The sequence below is a fragment of the Empidonax traillii genome, unplaced genomic scaffold, assembly GCF_003031625.1.
Source record: "Empidonax traillii isolate 1590-97213 ecotype Southwest subspecies unplaced genomic scaffold, ASM303162v1 scaffold23:size2178997, whole genome shotgun sequence".
NCBI lineage: Eukaryota > Metazoa > Chordata > Aves > Passeriformes > Tyrannidae > Empidonax > Empidonax traillii.
The window spans coordinates 1,641,393-1,659,365 of NW_020955216.1; the positions used below are offsets into that span (position 1 = coordinate 1,641,393).

At 52.8% G+C, this 17,973-nt stretch overlaps 1 protein-coding gene across 2 annotated transcripts; it reads right to left on the reverse strand.

The window, feature by feature from the left end:
* Positions 1-5,061: 5,061 nt before the first annotated feature.
* On the reverse strand, positions 5,062-17,511 carry LOC114067915 (cytochrome b5). 2 transcript variants are annotated; one of them, XM_027903680.1, is made up of 5 exons: positions 17,302-17,511; positions 10,969-11,097; positions 10,504-10,530; positions 9,181-9,212; positions 5,062-8,329 (listed from the first exon to the last, which is right to left on the reverse strand). In XM_027903680.1, exons 1-5 carry the CDS (start codon positions 17,455-17,457, stop codon positions 8,239-8,241), a joined length of 435 nt encoding a protein of 144 aa, XP_027759481.1. In that variant the 5' UTR covers positions 17,458-17,511; the 3' UTR covers positions 5,062-8,238. The 2 variants fall into 2 exon arrangements, with proteins under 2 accessions (XP_027759481.1, XP_027759490.1); XM_027903689.1 differs by having other exon boundaries at positions 10,504-10,527; positions 17,302-17,467.
* Positions 17,512-17,973: the final 462 nt, after the last annotated feature.

Consider the following 17,973-nt stretch of genomic DNA (forward strand, 5'->3'; position numbering starts at 1 on the left):
CGGAGCGGAGCGGAGCGGGCAGGAGGGCGGCGGCGACGGGGCCGCGCTCGGGGCTGCGCTGGGCCCGGGCGGGCGGGCGGGCCGGGGCGGTGGGAGCGGGCGGCGCGCGGGGCCGGTGTGAGCGGAGCGCGCCCGACGCCGCTCCGAGCCCGCTGCGCATGCGCGGGCCACGGGAGGGGCCGGCGGGGGAACGGCGGCGGCGCGGCCGCTCCGCGCGTGCGCGTGGGGAGGGCGGGGAGCGGCGGGGGCGGCACGGCCGCGCGTGCGCAGCGGGGGGGGGGGGGGGGGGGGGGGGGGGGGGGGGGGGGGGGGGGGGGGGGGGGGGGGGGGGGGGGGGGGGGGGGGGGGGGGAGAGTCTGGAACGGGGAGTGGGAATTGACCCTGTAGGGAGAACCCCGGGTGAGGGGAGCCCCGTGGGAGCAGGGGAGCCCCGTGATGGTCCATCCTGGGAAACCTCCAGGATGAGCGAAGTTCGTCCCAGGAGCCCTCCGGGGTGAGGGGAGTTGGGGTTGTCCCTGAAGGGAGCCCTCGGCAAGGGGGGGAGTGAAGATGGTCCCCCAGAGAGACCCCGGGGTGAGGGTACCGGGATGGACCCACAGAGGAGCCGTCGGCAGTGAGAGGAGCCGGGATGGGAGTCCCGGGGTGAGGGGAGTAGAGATGGCCCCTCAGGGCAGCCCTCAGGATCACGGAGCCCCCCGGGGAGAGGGCGGCAGCACCAACTCTGGTAGCCGGGGCTGTGCCCGACCCTGCTGGCCCGGGGCTGGGGCTCAGAGGGCCCCCCGCGGATCAGGGCTGGCTCCATCCCCCTTCAGGGCTCTGCCATGGAAACCCACGCGGCAGAGCTGTCATCACACCCACTGGTGAGCATTGTCCAAAATAACCAGCTGTTTCCAAATAAACAACATGGAAACGCCAAAGGAGTGTCAGCAGTGCGTTATCATTGACACAGCCGTGTCAGATGCCTTAAGAAATGAGTGCCCCCGATGTGGGGAATGGGGACGACACAAGCACTGAGAAGTTCTCCTGAGTGGGTTTGGGAGTCCCTTTCCCTGACAAGGTGTAAGAAGGGGCAGGAGGTAAGGAAAGGTGTCCAGTTACTTTTCCAAAGTGTCCAAAATCTGCTTTGGAAGTGTGATGGAGATGCCAGGGGAGTGCTTAAGCTGTGAAAAATGGAGGAGGAAGGAGCTGTGAACAGCTGCCGCGTGCCTCTGGCGCCGCACGGGCTCCGGTTTCCCTGTGGCACCAAAAGGTTGGCTCCCGTCCCTCCCGCTGCCAGCTCCTGTGCCAGTCCACTCTCAGATCCCGGCAAAATCTCCCTCCCAAAACCCTTGGCTTCCTTAAACTTGCCGTAGCCCAACAGCCGGCGACCAGTTCTCAAGCCACATGCTCTGGCAGCCAGTTGGATACCGTGGGATGGACACCCCAGTGCCTTGACCAGGCGTCTGATCGCACTGCCGTGCTTTGACACTGCTGTGCTGGTTCCTGGAGCTCCATCCCACCGCCGTGCTGTTTCATGGAGCTCTGTTCCATTGTGCTCCCCACCCGCAGGGTGCCCAGGTGGTGCCCGTGGGGTCGGGATGGGACATGCGCGGCATTCCTGGTTCCGCAGCCCTGGCAGAGCAGAGGCAGCTGCGTGGCGTGCGCTCCGTGGCATTTGAAGTCAGCTTCTCTTTCATCGTAGATGAGCTGCTTTAATCCCAGAGCTGTCCTGGCTTTTCCTCTCCTCTGCTTGACTTCACCCATGGTGAGAGGCCACAAAGCATGAGCACATCTTCAGATTTCGGCACTGTCCATCAGCCACTGCACCTGGAGAGCATCCCCTGCCCAAGGTAAGCCATGGAGCTCTCCAGGACCCTTCCCTGGGCAGCGACAGCCAGGATGCAGCCAACCTGTTCCCTGGAAACACTTGTTAGGGCACACCCAGTTCTGCTGCTGTTCCAGGGAGTTCAGCACTGCTCACCCTTACATTGTTCACTTGCTTCAAGCCAGGCACGAGTGTCATCCCAAGTTAAAAATCTTCCAAAGGGGTTTGCTGTGATCACTGCGTCCCTCAGCAAAATGTCCATGGATGGGGCAGCCACAGTTTCTCTGGGCAACCTGTGCCAGGACCTCAACACCCTCACAGGGAAGGATTTCTTCCCAATATCCCATCTAACCCTGCCCTCTGGCAGTGGGAAGCCATTCCCCCTTGTCCTGTCACTCCAGGCCCTTGTCCAAAGTCTCTCTCCAGCTCTCTGTGGAGCAGTCATACTCAGGAGAGCTGTGGGAAAGGTTCCCCCCCTTTGGTAATCTCCTGCCTTCCAGCTCCTGGAGGGAAGGGGGATTCACCTGTGCCACACAGAGATAGCCCTGCCCAGCGAGGGAGGAATGTCTGTCCTGTGAGAGAAGAGAGAGCTACTCTTACACCATCACTATAAACCCAAATCATTTGGGAAGCATCCAGGGAAAACTACGCAAGACTGTGCTATATTCACCTTCTGTTTGAGTGATGAGGGAGACGGAGGCTCACAGAAAAGGTGCCACCAACAGATGGGCTGTAGTGGGGAAGGAAAACAGATCTTAACCCTGAGAGGGGAGTGATGAGAGACAGAGTGATCAGGGATGAAGCAGGTGCCTTAGAGGAGCACAGGAATTCATGGCTGTGAATGGCACAGCAGCAGCAGCACCAGCTCCATGACTGCTGCTGGAGGGTATTTGGCTGTGAAGAGCTTAGCAGAGTCCCAGCAAGGGCAGAGCTGGGAGAGCACAAATGACAACACAGAATGGGAGTAAAAGTGGAGAAAAATAGGAGTCCTGGTGCTCTGCAGAGTGAGGCAGGAGCAGCCTGACTATGCAATCCTGCCTGTGCTCACCCAGCCTGGGGTGAACTTTCAAAGCACAGCTTTGATAACGGCTGGAAGGGAGGGAGGCTAGGAATGACATGGAAAGGGGACAGCTCCAGGTGCTCCCAGCACTCCAAGAGGAGGAGGCAATGGGCAAAGGCCAAATTTGAAGAAAGAACTAATAATCTGGTTTGGGGGAGAAGAGGGCAGTCTTGGACAATTAAAATTTTAATGACTAAATACAACTAGTCCAGGCATCAGCACAGAACAGTGGGACTGGGGGGAATAACCACACAGAGACAGGACAGCAAGGCACAGGTACAAGGTTTTCTAGGATCCAGTCAGAGCCATAAACCCCTTGTATGAGGCCCAGCATGTGGGAAAGCCATGGGAGCAACAGCAGTGGTTCTGTGTCATTGATCACAAAGTTCCTCTTCCTGCAGGAGCAGCAGTAGAGCAGCACATGTGAGGGGGAAGGAGCCTAAACCAGGATCGTGGGGACAAATTAGCAGGTGCCTGTGGAATATCGCTCACCCCTTCTGTGATTCCGGAGCCTACGTAGGTGTTTTATTTTCCAACGGTGTTAGAAAGACTGTCAGAAAATAATTAGGCTCTGTCAACAGTTCCCCTATTCCGAGATTATGACTTCCTGACTCATTAGAGCTGCCGAGGTTGGCAGGAAACTTGTTTTATAGTAATTTCTGTTGGCGGTGTCCCTGGAGAAGAGACAACATGGTGCGTGTGACACTGGCGTGTGACACCAGCGTGTGACACCGGCATTGGCCTCGGCTTCCCCTCGTGATGGAGCTGCCGGGGCCGTCAGGTTGCCCAGGGCAGTTACTGCTGGCAGGGGACACCGTCCCCTCTCCGTCCTTGTGCTGGGGACAGGGAACAGGACACCTGATGCTGGGCAAGGTCCAGCTGTTGGACCAGGAGCTGGTGCGTAGGACTTGCCAATTTCATGAACGTTTGCCTGGTTCGTGAGGGTTTTAAAAAGAAAGGGGACACATAAATCCCATTAAAGAAAGGAGACCTTCCATTCAATCCACTGCAGCATCCCTGTCTGAGAGGGGCAGCTGTGATGTGCAAACACGAGGTGGCTTGTGCCAGGACTCTTCTAGGACCTGTTGCCCCCTAATTTTACCATCTCTGTCCCAGACACCCTGCAAATCCTCCTCAGTGCTCAGAGAAGTAACCCCACACTCAGTACTGACCCTGCAGGGCTTAGAGGCAGATTTTTTAAAAAGAGTTCCAAAGTCTTCTGTTTATTTCTGTGAATTTTGGATCCAATTCCTCTAGATCAAAGATAAATAAAGTTTACAGTGAGACAGTACTTGCCAAGAACACAATTTCCAACCTTCCTCCCCAAAATCTCTACTTCCCACTCAGTTCATGCCCTTTTTCCCTCCATTATTTCAGCTGAAATACAGGACCACAGCAGACAGTTCCCACTGAATTTTCCATGCCCTTTTCCCGTGTCAGCACCTTGCTGATCTCCTGCTCCTTCCTGGAATGCTCTGACCAGGTACCATTTCCCTGAGGCTGCAGCAGCTACTGTGAGATCCATAATTAGGCAAATTTAAGAGCCAGATTCTGCTGACAGTCACAGAAGCAGGATGTTACGTTCTTCTATAAGCAGACATGTAAATAAGAGACATATTCCATGGTCTCTATGTCATCTATCCATTGAAAACAACCCTCTTACATGCTGCTCTTGCAGAGGCATCAGTGTGGGAGTCCCCGGAGTGCTGCCAGAGTGTGGCTAAGCACTGGGGGCACAAAGTGATCGTGCCATTGTCACACTCCATGTGGCTTCTTCCTGGGCAAAAGCTGCACCCACAGCCATTCTGCCACTTGCTCATGGCACTTCCTAAAACTGGGATTATCGGGATTAAGCAGCGAGCCCTCACAGCTGCCCTGCTGTGGTTGTTAAAACTCCCATTGTGATTACAGCACGGAATACTGTACAGAATCAGGAACTGATGTGTGGCTTGCACAGTGCTTCGCCCCAAACTGATGCTTCCCCAACACCCTGCAGGGACCAGCAAGTGGCTCAGCCCCACGTGCTGCAGACCATCCTTGGCACAGGCTCAGCACCAACTCCTGGCAAATGCCATGTCTGCCAGAGCCTACAAACACTGGACATCTAACCCTTGTAACACGAGGGTTACACACCACAGGGCAAGAGGGATGGAGTAACCAAATGTTCTGCACCTGCTGGAAGACAGAATCCTGCACCTGGTTGTTGTACACCTTTATTGAGCACAGCAAACACAGCCCGGCACCTCTTGCTGGGCACACAATCTCCAGGTACAAGAAATGGCATTTCTGTGGGTGCTCCTGTCTCAGAACAAAGCATCACACCCCCTAGGAACACCCTCAGACCTCCTAGGGCTCCTCCAACAAACCATCAGCCCAATTAACAGTTACATTCTGCCTTGTCAAGGCATTTGGGGTGGTGCAGAGGGGAAGAGGCCAGCACAGCTCTGCCGGTGATCCTGGGCAGCCCCACCACGCTCACATTAACCATGGGAGCTGCCTCCAGGCTCGTGTTTCCAGCTCTTCACTCAACTCCTCCTCTGCAGCACCTGAAGGAAGCAAAGCACGGCCCAGCTTGGATTTCACCCCCAGAGGTTTCTGTGGGGTGGAAGCCGAGCCAGCGCCAGCATTGTGCGGGAACCTGGCAGCAAATGTGGGCTGTGAGGGGTCAGCATAAGGACAGAGCTTTGGAACTGTCTGCTTTAATCCTTAAACAAAACAAGTAAACAAGCTTTGTTAATGCCTCCGTTGTTGTCTGAGGTTTCACTGCCTCCGTTGTTGTCTGAGGTTTCACACCTGTGGGACCCTCCTTGAGCCAGCCAGAAGAACAGAATGAGAAGAGGTGTGTTCACCAGGACACCGGGCTCACACCAGCCCCCTCCATCCTAGACAATCCACCCCGTGTCTTAATGGAGAAGTGGGAAGACTTTCATGTGGCTTCTGTAAATGCATCTTGAGCACCTTGAGGTCTTTGAGGAGCCAGCAGAGACACCTTGGGGTTCTACAAGGCAGGGGACAGGGATCCTACCAGCTCCCAAGAAGCCCTGGAACAAGACTGAGGGTCTCCCCCAGCCAGTTATCCATTGAAAGGAAAAAGTGGCTCCATAACATATGGGATCGACAGGCAGCTTCCTCGGTAGCAGAGGGAATGACGATGGCAAGAAGTTATTTAGAGCAGCCAAAATGGAACTAAATGTAGGGAGTGCCAGGAAAATGGTATTAAAATAAAAAAAAATGTCAAAATCCAGATAAAAGTACTGCTTATGGAGAAAACAGACACGTTTGCACTATCACACCATCCCTGTTCCTCAGGCGAACCCAACAGCCCTGGATCCAAACCAGCTGACCACTGTGAAGCCCTACACTGCCCTGAGTGATCCTGACTTAGCAGGGTGATGCTCTGGCCAACATGCGCCTTCCAGCTTCGAAACCTTCCCCTGATACAGAATGCACTCTAACCCCCTCCCCCCCAAACTGTGTTCATGGGTCATGATTTTGTGATTAACATGAAAAAGCACCTCTTCCCAGTTTGAGCTGCTTGGGCTTTAACCGGTGGCTTTTGTGGGACCACCGTCCTCAAGATCAAAAAGCATCTGATAAAGTTTGATACAATCTGTTTTCCACACCCTTACAGTGCCTGATCCATTTTAAGGCCGGTGTTAACCTATGGCTGTGTGGCCTGGCACCTCTACCCCGTAAAATGCAGCTAATCAGAAATTCCCAGGTCTTTCCTCAGGGATTTTCCTTGGCCCAGATTTACACCCTTCTGCCACACTCGTGTCATGAGAGAATAAACAGAAACTCGACCCCCAAGGCAGCCAGGCAGGAGCAGCGACAGCTGGAGCTGCAGGAGATATCCAAGAGTCCCTTCTTCTAAGAAAACTCCAGGTTTCCCTGGAAATTCCCTGTAAGAGACAAAACTATCAGTGGGAGTGAAAAAAATCTTGTGGGAAGACAGACCTCTATGGGGACTTCTGCACCTGGTAAAACTGGGAGTGCCAACACCCGGGAGGAAGGGAGATGAGGCAGCCCTGGCAGGGCTCTCACTCCCAGTTCCTTGGCTTTCATTTTAAAAAGAGCATAATTCCACATCCAAGAATTTCTTCTACGTGACCTTCTGGGGAATACAGTACTTTCATGCAAGAGAGAAGAAAGCCCAAAACTCACAGAAGGTTTTCACAGCAGAACCTTGATGTATTGCTGCCCTTTTTGAGGGAATTCCAGGTGATTAGCTGAGTCGAAGGTTTGGACTGGGAGGCAGTGTCTGTGGCACAGCCCTGCCAAAGGGCAGCAGGCACCAGGACACCAGTTTATTTAGCAGATCCCAAAGCCACAGACCAACGTGCTGGAGGAGCTGGAAAGATTCCTGCCTCAGCACAGGAAGCAAACCTGCATTGTCTGTGCTGCAAGGACAGCTGCACAACACATGAAACCAGGGGAAGAGGGAAATATTCTCCTCTGTCCTTAGACAAAACCAACATTATCCACAAATCCCAAATGCATATCTTTTTCCTTTCCATTTCAGGAGAAGAGACCAGATTTATTTGTTTCCCCCCATCTGGTGCACATTCGCAGTACATAAGGAGGAGTTTTGTTTCCAGTACATGTGTCAGATCAAGACCTCAGGGAGAAAGAAGAATCTGCATTTCCAGAAGCCACATGTCAGTTCCCATTCCTGGCTCTGCCACACGCAGCACAAAAGCGCCCGAACCCACCAGGATTCAATGTAAGCTGTTCACAGGATATACATTCCAAAGGGACAAGTACAAATATTACAAAATGAACAAAATCACTTTTAAAATCCATATATTTGTTTAACCGTTAAAAACAGACACGTACAGAAAGAGGTGGCCAAGCAAACAATTTCCCGCTGCTCCAGTTAGTGTTGCCTGCACACACTGGGAACCTTCCCACAGAACCAAAGCTCTGGACATCTTTCCTGGCAAGGGCTGGAGACAACTGGCAGATGATTCCTGACTGGGTGAAGGGCTGAGGCAGAGCCACAGGCCCAGGGCAGCTCTTTCACGGTGTCTGGCTTAACGCAAAGGCATTGAGAGAAAAAGGTTGTCTGGGGGTTATGTCAGAGAGCGAGAGAGAGTGAGAGAGTGCACGAGGGAGATCACACTAACATCAGGGAACACTGGGAAATTCCTCTTTCCCTGCCACTGCAAGAGGAAAGTACGACAGGTCTGTGGGTCCCAGATTTAGGACAGAGTTTGGAATTAGGTTGGTCCCATGGATATCAACATCACTTGACAGACTCAGAGCTAAAAGGCAGGCAGGCAGGTTAAGGGCAGCAGAACTCCACGTGTTGCACGCACACACTCTCTCTCTCACTCCCTCTTTTCAGGCTGTCTGAGGTCCCAGCAAGGCCAGCTCAGGAGCTTTTCCCATCCACCATGTAATAGCGATACATTAAACCTAAGACCAGCGCTCCAAAGATCGGGATTAGCCACGTCGACCAGAAACTATGGGGAGAGAAAACGAAACAAACCAAAACGTACACATCATGTAAACCAGAAGAAAGCATCCAGTTAATAATTCATCCCTTATTACACACCAGGGAACCCCTGGGAGCTGTATCGCACAGGGTGACCCCCCAGCCATGGCCACAGGCCGGCCAGGTCCCACTGTCCCTGTGCACAGGCTCTGCAGCCCCCGCGAGAGGCCCAGGCGTGGCCTCATGCCTTGGAAAACAGCAGCTGGATGGCTCAAGTTTCCAGCTTGGCACATACAGAGAGCAATTTTGGCTTTTTGTTGTTGGTTTGGGGTTTATTTTCCTTAAATAAGTCAGGCTGTAATTTGTGTTGTACAAACAGTGGAGCTGACTCAAGGATGGCTGTGCCACAATAAATCTGCCTCGCTCTGACACCAGGGGCCAAGGGCTCACCCTCAGCAGCCTTCTGAGGAAAACCTCCTGCATCAGCTGCAAAAGTCCTGTGCTGGTTTCAAGGATTTTCAACTCAGTGGGTCTGGTCACAGTAAAATCCTCCAAAAAACCACACATCACTGTGTTGTGTCACCCCACGGCCCACAGCGACCACCCAAATAACCCCTGTGGTTACAGGGACGCAGTCACAGCCCTGCAACACCAACACATGGGGCAGAGAATTCCAGCATGGAGCAGGGGACACATCCCACAAGGGAGCTGCACTCCCGGCAGCTGTTCCTTAGGCAACTTATTTTGGAGTATCTGCTTGCCAGAAGGACACTACAGTACATCCCCAGGGGTTTTTCCTGCTCCTTGGAATTAATATGCAGTTCTACAAACAGAGTTCCAACCCCTCCATTTCTTACTCTTATTTTGAGGATACTATACCTTGATTGGCCTGAGGATGTCATACTTGGATTCTGGAGGAAGAAAGAGGGAGTTAGCAGGGGAAAAAAAGAAACGTTAAACATGTGCTAATAAGACAAGCCTGAACATGAGCTTATAAATACAGAGGAAAAATAACCCTGCCCTCCCAAACACCCTTTGTCACCAGTGTGGATGTTTTTGGGGATGTTTGCTGTTGTCTTCATCTCCACGTTCTTTCCATCAATCCAACCACCTCTCTCTCAGTCACCAACTCCACCCTGAAGATTTCACCCCTCTCAACACAAGGCCTTGTTCATTACATCACAGTTTTGGGGTTTTTTTGTGCTTCTCCCCTATTTATTTCTACATTACTGATTCTATTTCTTGCTGCCTTCTTTAAATTACACTGGGACCTGCTTTTAAAGCAGATTTTGCCTGCTGGATAGCTCTCAGATGTGCATAACGTGCTGTACTTACTGCTCAAAAGCAAAAAATACTTAAAAAGATATATAACTCAGACCTATGGGAGCTGCTCAGATCATCACTGAGCTCTGTGCACAATTTTGGTGTGTGATTCTGTTTATGAATTGGAGTTGAATCAAATAATCAATTTTAAGGTGAATATGTGTATGATCACACAGCCCCATGTTATAACTAAGCATTTACCCAGACTGAGTTTTCCTTGATTTCCCTGCTGACAGTTCCCTTCTGGATTCCTCCTGCTCTGCAAGTGGCCCTGCTTGGAGCAACATCTCCTGAAAGCCTCGTTGAAGGCAGAGCCGTGCCCTGTCCAGGCCTCCCAGCCCAGGCAGCTGTGAGGCACATGTTTACCTCCCAGCTGGGATTCTATTTATTGCCTTTTCCCTCTCCCCATCCCTTCCAAAGGCAGTTTTGCAATGCTGTGCCCTGTTCTAATCCAGGAGTACCTGAGTATTAAGCAACACCACTGATCCCCGGGGCAGTTAACAGAGAACTCCTGTTTGCCAGCCGTGCCTGGCTCCTGGCTTGAAGGGAACAACAAAGGAACCAACAGTTTCGTGGTCAGGGCACAGCAAGAAATGCAAAAAATGGTCTGTGGCTCAAGGTGTGGAAACAACATCGCTGCTGCCAGCGGGGAAAGGGCACAAAAACCCACTTCCAATTTCACACTGAGGTGCCTGCTGAGCTTCAGAACAAAAACAAAGGTAGAATTTGCTTGAGAGATTTAGTCATGACTGTAGTTTGTGTAAACATAAAGCCACAGGCTCCACAGGGGAAAATAAAGGAAGAAAAAAAAAAAAAAACAACCACCAAAAGGCATGTGACATTAAATTAAAGCAGAAAATTGAAACACCGAGAGCTTACCTTGGAACCTTCATTTTTACGATCCTGCTGTAAGGGGGAAAAAAGAAGATAAAAGATAAACCTTCAAGGGGAAGCTGCAGCATTTATGAGGGAATTGTTCTGTACACAGTTCTTAGCACCAGGTAATTGCCTGGGCTCAGTTTTCAAAGGAGTCCTTCCTTCAGTACCCAAAGGCAGGCAGGAAGGAGGCGTTTGTGCCCCTGGGATCTCTCACCTTCCTGAGCTCAGAATTACAAGCCGAAGGGGAGTTGAGGTCCCACCGACTACAGAGGGAACCCATGATATCATATCAGCTGAAGTGCCCCGACTTAACTGAAGTGAGAAATCTGTTCTCAATGGTGAAAGGGAAAGACTAATTTATTTTTATTTCCCCAAAAGAAATTCTGGACAACACAAGGACTGACTAAACCCCTTAACTACTGACTTATTTCCCTAGAGTCACCCCTCACACCAGCTGGGCCTTACCGGGTGCACCTCCCCGATGTAGTACTGCTTGAGCATTTCCCTGGCATCTGTGGAATGCCCCACATCTTCAAAGCTCTCTGTGGCATCTCTGCCAGCCTGTTCCAGCAACACCTCTTCTCCACCTGGATGCTGGAAGAGAAGACTCCAGGTGAGCCAAGGGCTGGATGCAGAAAGGCATGGAGAGTGTCAGCAGCCTTCCTCCCAGCCTGTTCTGTTTATCACAGACGCTGCAAACCAACATCATCAGTAAAATCTGCCAAAGACTTAATTGTCCTAACGTCTCCTCAGGAATTCAGGCACCAGTGGACAGTGTTTGGCTGACAGCCTCTCTCTGCCCACAGATGAGCAGTGAGGAATAGAGAGGAGCAGAGGAGAAATCACAACTCTGGGGCAGCCCCAAAAATACCAAACTTGATCCAGTGTGCAACCACCCAATGGCATGGGGAGAGCAAATAATGAAGTATCACAAAAAGTATACTATTTGACATCATACGCTGGTTTCAGAGATCCAGAGTTACAATAATCAAATGGGGAGCTTCCCAGAGACACTCCACTGCTGTGGGTGGCAGTTGGTCACGGCTGACTCAGACCAAGGAGGACAAACTGACATAAACCCAGGTGCAGTTCTGTTTCCTGTGAATGGGTTGGGTTCTCCTCTAGCACTGTCAGTGCCACAATTCCAGGAACAGCCTGGCAATGGGGAGCACTAACCACAGACTCAGCAGAGGGACAATCCCTTTACAGCCTGAGCGTGAACAAACAGTTCTGTGTGAGCTACCAGCTAATCCAGTTACACCAATCCCTCGGCACGCACAGGGACTAACCCAGTTTTCCAGAATATCACGGAACAAGCCCCATATTGGAGAGGAGAGGTTGGACTGCGTTTCAGATCAAAGGACCAACACACCTGTTTCTCTCTGTAACATCCTTCTCCCTCCCACAGACACAGAGCAGTTGCCATTGCACCTCTTCCTTCAGCTCGTCTAGTTTTGCTCTCGGAAGTATGGATATTCCCACCTGGCTATCCCACCTCATACCAAACACAACGTGGACACAAACCAGCCCCATTGTTTACTCTGGGGAGCTGCTGCAGCCAATCCTGCCATCCTCATATCAGAGCTCTTTATTTGGAATAAATCCCTTTACTGCCCAGGTATGTCACAGAACCAACGTGGAGCCTTCTCAGGAGCCACGAAGGGCAAAGTCTGCAGTGGGGGGACACAGTTTGTTAGCAGGCACTTATCAGGCGGCCTTAACTGGGAAACCAAGTGAGGCTCCACAGCTCGTTCCCTGTGCCTGCCTGCAGCTCTTGCTTGATCCCAGAGGAGTCAGGTCAGGACTGCTGGATGTTGTCTGTGCACAGTGCTCAGAACAACTGTCCAATTTCCACCTAAGATCCACAGAAACCAGGGGATGAAAAGCTGCCCATTTATTTAAGCCTTTCAGAAAAACCCACTGAATTTTAAGCAGACAACCTTCCTTTCCTGATCATCCATCCTAAAAGGGCAGACAAAAACCCTGGAGGAACAGAGAGCATGAAGTAGATCTTGGTTTTCAGTGATATCCAGTCTATGCACAGACATGAGACAAGAGGAAGGATAAAGTTCAAGAGAGGAGAACAGTAACGTTCACTCGTCTTTACATCTTTGGCTCTGAAGTCTTTCTATGCATGTGCTAAATCCACAGGTAAGAAAAACAATTATTTATCCATGTACATCTGTCCTTTGCTGCAGCCTCCAAGCCTAAAAGAAAAAGACCTTCAAAACGCGTTGGCATCTCCTATTTCTGAAGGCCTCTCCCTTCCAGACAGCATTGCTTCAACCAGACAATTCACACCTTGTCCTACCCCAGCAAACGTAAACCCAGACTATTTGTACAGGAAGTCATTGACTCTGCCACAAAACTTCCCAAAGCTACAGCTCCTGCAGGAAAACATGGAAACTGAGAGTGCTGCAAACTGTGAAAGAGGAAAAAAGAAAAAAATACTTCCAGAGGAAACAATGGCTGGAAAATGTCCATTTCTGGAAAGAAAGAGACAAAAAGCAAACCAGGAGAGTGAGAGCACACCCCAAACTTCCTGCACAAAGAGAAAGCCTGGAGTCACCTCTCCACATACTCCAAGGGCCTGTCTGGTTGGGAACTGCTGATACAGACCTGCTGCAGACATAAACAAGCTCAGCAGCAGCACTAAGCCTCAGGGCTAATTAGATCACTGTGTCAGGTAAGACACAAGATCATCAGGTTGAGGGGGGATGCAGCTTTTATTCCTAGTGCCCACTCTTCCTGACACGAGGATAAGCCAGGAAAAGGAAGAGTATTTATTCCTGTGCAATAATAATGTGTCACCACCACACAAGCCAGAATCAAGGGCGAGCAGCCACCTGGACAAATGGTGTTTGTCAGCCACACATCCTTCATAGCTTGTTGAAAGGCACGGACCGTGTTTCCCAAAAAAACACCTCTGCAAAGCTGGAGCAAGTCAGCACGAGCAAATCCCTGGTGTTGTTGTTCCTCCTCCCGCAGAGCCCTGGCTTCAGATACACCAGAGAATATGGGAATTAAATGCAGAAATATCAAGAAAGGAGTGACAGAATCATGCAATGGTTTGGATTGGAAAGGACCTTAAAGGTCATCCCTGCCATGGACAGGGACACCTTCCACTAGACCAGGTTGCTCCGAGCCCCGTCCAATATTGGTTTTGATTTTTTTTTTCAATATTTTCAAATACAGCTGGGCCAGTAAGGGGATAAGAACCTAAAAACTTGGTGCCTCTTTGGTGTGAGAAACCATCTGCCCCTTTCCTCCTCTCTCCATTCATTTGCAAAAATAACACTCTCACCTCCAGCTCCTCCCAGCACAGAGCCCACCTGAGCTGTGCCTCCCCACCTGCCTGGAGAGAGAGAACTCCTGTGGAACTGTGTACCTTCAGGGGCAAGCTGTCAGGAGCAGAGCATTTCCATCTCTTGAGGAACATTATACCTGAGACCAACTGACTGATCTGAGTGAGAGGTGTCACAACCCAGGCTCCTTCCACTTGGAAACGGGAAATAGATGACTGCTCACACTTATCATGGGGATCAGGAGCACAGCGTGTGCTGAGACACATGGCTGGAGGCTGCTGTGTCTTGTGGGCTCAGATAATACACAGAAGGGTTTCCTGGAGAAGCATGGATCTCCAAACTCTTCTAGTCTTGTGTAAAAATGGAGATAAATCATGTCCCCCTACCATAACTGAAAATAAGTCTACTACAGATTGTGCACAAGTTAAAACCCTAGATTTTAATATCAGTGTGGTGATGGTGTAAATGTGAGCACTGCAGACCTCAGGGCACCTAGAGGCAGAGCTGCCTCCCTTCACCCCTCACGCCCCTGAGCACCCAACCTCTCCTTGCTTTTCTAGACCTCTGAAACCAGGAGTAATAACACATATCCTGGTAGTCCAAGTTACTCAGATTTGAGAGAACACAAACCTCCGTAAGACTCTCTCAGATTTTAAATAATCCAATTTCATTTCAGGCACTCCCAGGCTTCCTGAAGCAAGGAGGTTGCATCTCTCAGAAACACATGTGACATTTCAGTTGCCATCTCTGCATTTCTCACATGCTTATAATTCAGGAAATTGTGCTATGTGATAAATGTCTTGATTGTTACTCCTACTACACAGTAAATAAAGTGAACTGGAAGTTTAAACTGGTCTGCACTTCCAGCAGCCCACAGATTTAGGGTTGGCTGACCTGCCGGACATAAGCTTGCAGGAATCACGATGCAAAATCTGATCTTCTAGCTGTGAGGCTTCTTCAGGATTGCACAATCCCCCCAGGTAACGCACCAGTGGGCTCAGCAATCCTGGCCAAATAATCCGTGAGCAAAGGCCAGCACAGGCACCCACCAGACACTGCTGCAGTGAGCACACAGGGCCGAGGGGACACGTGACACCGACCCCGAGCACTGCGGTGGCACCACACAGAGCTCGACAGCAGCAGCTCACCACAGAGCTGCAACTTCCAAACGACACAAACACTCCTGGTTCCCATCAGTCGCACGTTGTTCCCAGCACTCCAGTGGGTAACAGAAATAAAGAGGATTTTTGCCAATAAATTAGGCCTTGATCTGCGTTTGCAGTTCCCCTGTGCCAGCAAGGGGTGTGCACAGCCCAGAGTTGTGTCAGCCACGCTGGCACAGCAACAGTGCCCTTATTCTTCTCCCTTTCCCTCGTCCAAGAACGTCCTTTCATGTCAGAAGAACACAAAAGGGGTAAAGGGCCTGGAAAGGGCAAAGTGAAATATCATCTCAAGGGGAAACACCATCTCGAGGTAACACTCAGGGCACTCCTAAACCTGGTTTGCTGTGGGGGCTGAAGTGTTTTTGTGGGTCCATTTAAATTCCCAGGGTGTCCCAAGGAGCGGGGCCCAGGCTCCATTTTACACAGAGAACACTGAGGTGGTGACTGTGACCTCCCTGCAGCGTCCACGCTATGAATCTCAGCACAGAGCCCAACGTAAGACAAGACATGCAGCTCCTGCAACTGCTGTCTCAACCTCCAGCTGGTGCTGGCTCTTCCTAAACCCTAAACCAGCGTTCTGAAGTGAACTGCTTTTCCACATGTTTGCCAGGTCTTCCCCTGAATTTACTTAAATATCATGCACCCACAACCCCCTACCACCAAACTGTCCTGCTTCCACTGGCACATCCTATCCCACCAAACTGCTGTGCCTGGAGAAAAGGAGGCTCGGGGGGCACCTCCTCACTCTTTCCAACTCCCTGACAGGAGGGTGGAGCCAGGTGGGGGTCAGGCTCTGCTCCCAGGGAACGAGGGACAGGACAAGGGGAAATGGCCTCAAGCTGTGCCAGGGGAGTTTCAGGGTGGACATCAGGAGGAATTTCTTCAAGGGGCCATCCAGGGAGGTGGTGGAGTCCCCGTCCCTGGAGGTGTCCAAGGAACAACTGGATGTGGCTCTCAGTGCTGTGGGCTGGGTGACAAGGTGGGGATCGGGCACAGGTTGGACTCAATGGCCTTGGAGGTCTTTTCCAACCTCAGTGATTCTGTGATTCTGGACCCAAAGAACAAACCAGATTGTGTCCAACATTATAAATAAATCCTGAGAGCTGCACAGCAAGGCACAGCCTCCAGCTGCCAGGTGATCCTTCCCTCCTGCCTGCTGCACCTCCACCCCTCAGGAGGCAACTCTGTCACCACACGCCGTGACTCTACCAGACAGGCTTCAACCACACATGCCCAGAGGGAAATCAGAGTTTAATTTAGACCAGCAGAGCCAACAAGCTGGAACATGTGCATTTCAATGAAGTGTCTTCAGCCCAACCTTTGTACATTGCCCTGCAGATGCCACAAAGTGTTTGCTGTTACTTGAAACTGCGATAAAAACCCTTTGAAATTTTGCTGTCGTTTCTTTCCACTCTATTTCCAGCTCCCAGCACTCAAAATACCACTCTCAACCTTCTGAAAACCAGAAGTCAACAGCATCAAAAATATTAGGAAAATTTTCTTTAGGAATATTAAGAAAATATTAGGGAAAAATTTGTTCCCTATGAGGGTAGTGAGACTCTGGCAAAGGTTGCCTCTGGAAGCTGTGGCTGCCCCATCCCTGGAAGTGTCCAAGGCCAGGTTGGACAGGGCTTACAGCAGCCTGGGATAGTGGAAGGTGTCCCTGCCAGCAGCAGGGGGTGGAACAAGATGAGCTTTGAAGTCCCTCCCAACCCAACCCAGTCTGGGATTCTGTGATGAAGTCTAGAGGAAATTTTTGTTCCCACATCCAAAGGAACTGGGGATTTAGTAGAGGCTGCATTTATTCCAAACTCCTGGTGCGTGGTCCCCTCTGGGCAGCGGCTGCTGCATCACCATCCCCTTCTCCTTCGAGTTCTGGGTTGTCCCTGCAGATTCCACACCTAAACTACCGATGTGCCCCGATCCTGTTCGCCCCACAAGCCGTGGAGTGGCTGCGGAGGGGCTGCACCTCCCCGTGACGTGCCCCGACAGATTTCCTGAGAAACCTGGCATTGCCTCAGAGGAGCAGCAGCACCACCCCAGCCCCCTGCCGGGCTCGGCCGCGGTGACCCGCCCTCACCCCGAGCCCTGGGGGGCTTGTGGCCCGTCCTGGGGCACCGCAGGGACCCCATGGCCGGGGCCGGGCGCTGCCTCGGGGACACCGGGACCCCCCGGGCGGGGCCCCCTGCCCTTGCACCCCCAGCCCAGGGCCTCGGCCCCCTTCCATCACCTCCCGCCCCCCAAGCCCGCCCCCTTCCCTCTCGGCCCCCCCGCTACCCTCAGTCCCCCGAGGGGCCGGGCCCGCCCTCCCGCTCCGCGCCGGGCCTCACCTCCTCCAGGAACCGGGTGACATCGTAGACGCGCCCGTGGATCACCAGCCAGGTCTCGCGGTTGGAGTTCCGCTTCGCCACCTCCTCCAGGGTGAACACGGGCCCGGGCCCGTCCCCTCCCGCCGCCGCGGCCTCCCCGCGCCGCCCGCCCTCCATGCTTCCCGCCGGCCCTGCGCGGAACGCGCGGCCTGGCCCGCGACGGCCGCCGTAGCGATGGCGACCGCCCGAGCGGCTCCTGTCGCGCCCGACGGCCAATGGGAAGCGAGCGCTGCGGGGCCGCTGCCAGCGCAGCCAATGGGAGCGCGCGGCGGCGGGCGCGGGCCAATGGGGAGCGGCGGCGGCGAAGGGCGGGAAGCGCGGTGTGAGCCCTGCCTCAGACGGCGGGGGCGGCTCCGGGCGGGGAGGGCACGGCGCTCTGGAAGGGACACTCGGCCCCGGCTCCCCGGCCCCCCGGTACCGGCTCCGAGCCGCCCTTCTGTCCCCGTGCCGCCGCAGAGCGCGGTGCCGTCAGCAGCCCGCCCGCAGCGGTGCCCGCGGTCCGCCCCAGCCTCTGGTAATTCCACCCCAGTCCGGCCTGGGGCGTGTGGAGGGAGCTTGGGATCTCTCTGGGAAGCCTCTGATCCTGCCCGGGGCTGCCCGAGCCGCACCTCCGTCCCACAGCCGATCCTCGGG

What these genes read in the sequence shown, in the direction of transcription:
- LOC114067915 (XM_027903680.1), bottom strand. Translation starts at nt 17,457, where the DNA reads ATGGAGGGCGGGCGGCGCGGGGAGGCCGCGGCGGCGGGAGGGGACGGG. An exon ending in TCACCCGGTTCCTGGAGGAG is followed by an intron (nt 11,098 to 17,301) that starts GTGAGGCCCGGC and finishes CTTCTCTTCCAG; the next exon opens with CATCCAGGTGGAGAAGAGGT. An exon ending in GTAAAAATGAAGGTTCCAAG is followed by an intron (nt 9,213 to 10,503) that starts GTAAGCTCTCGG and finishes TTCTTCCTCCAG; the next exon opens with AATCCAAGTATGACATCCTC.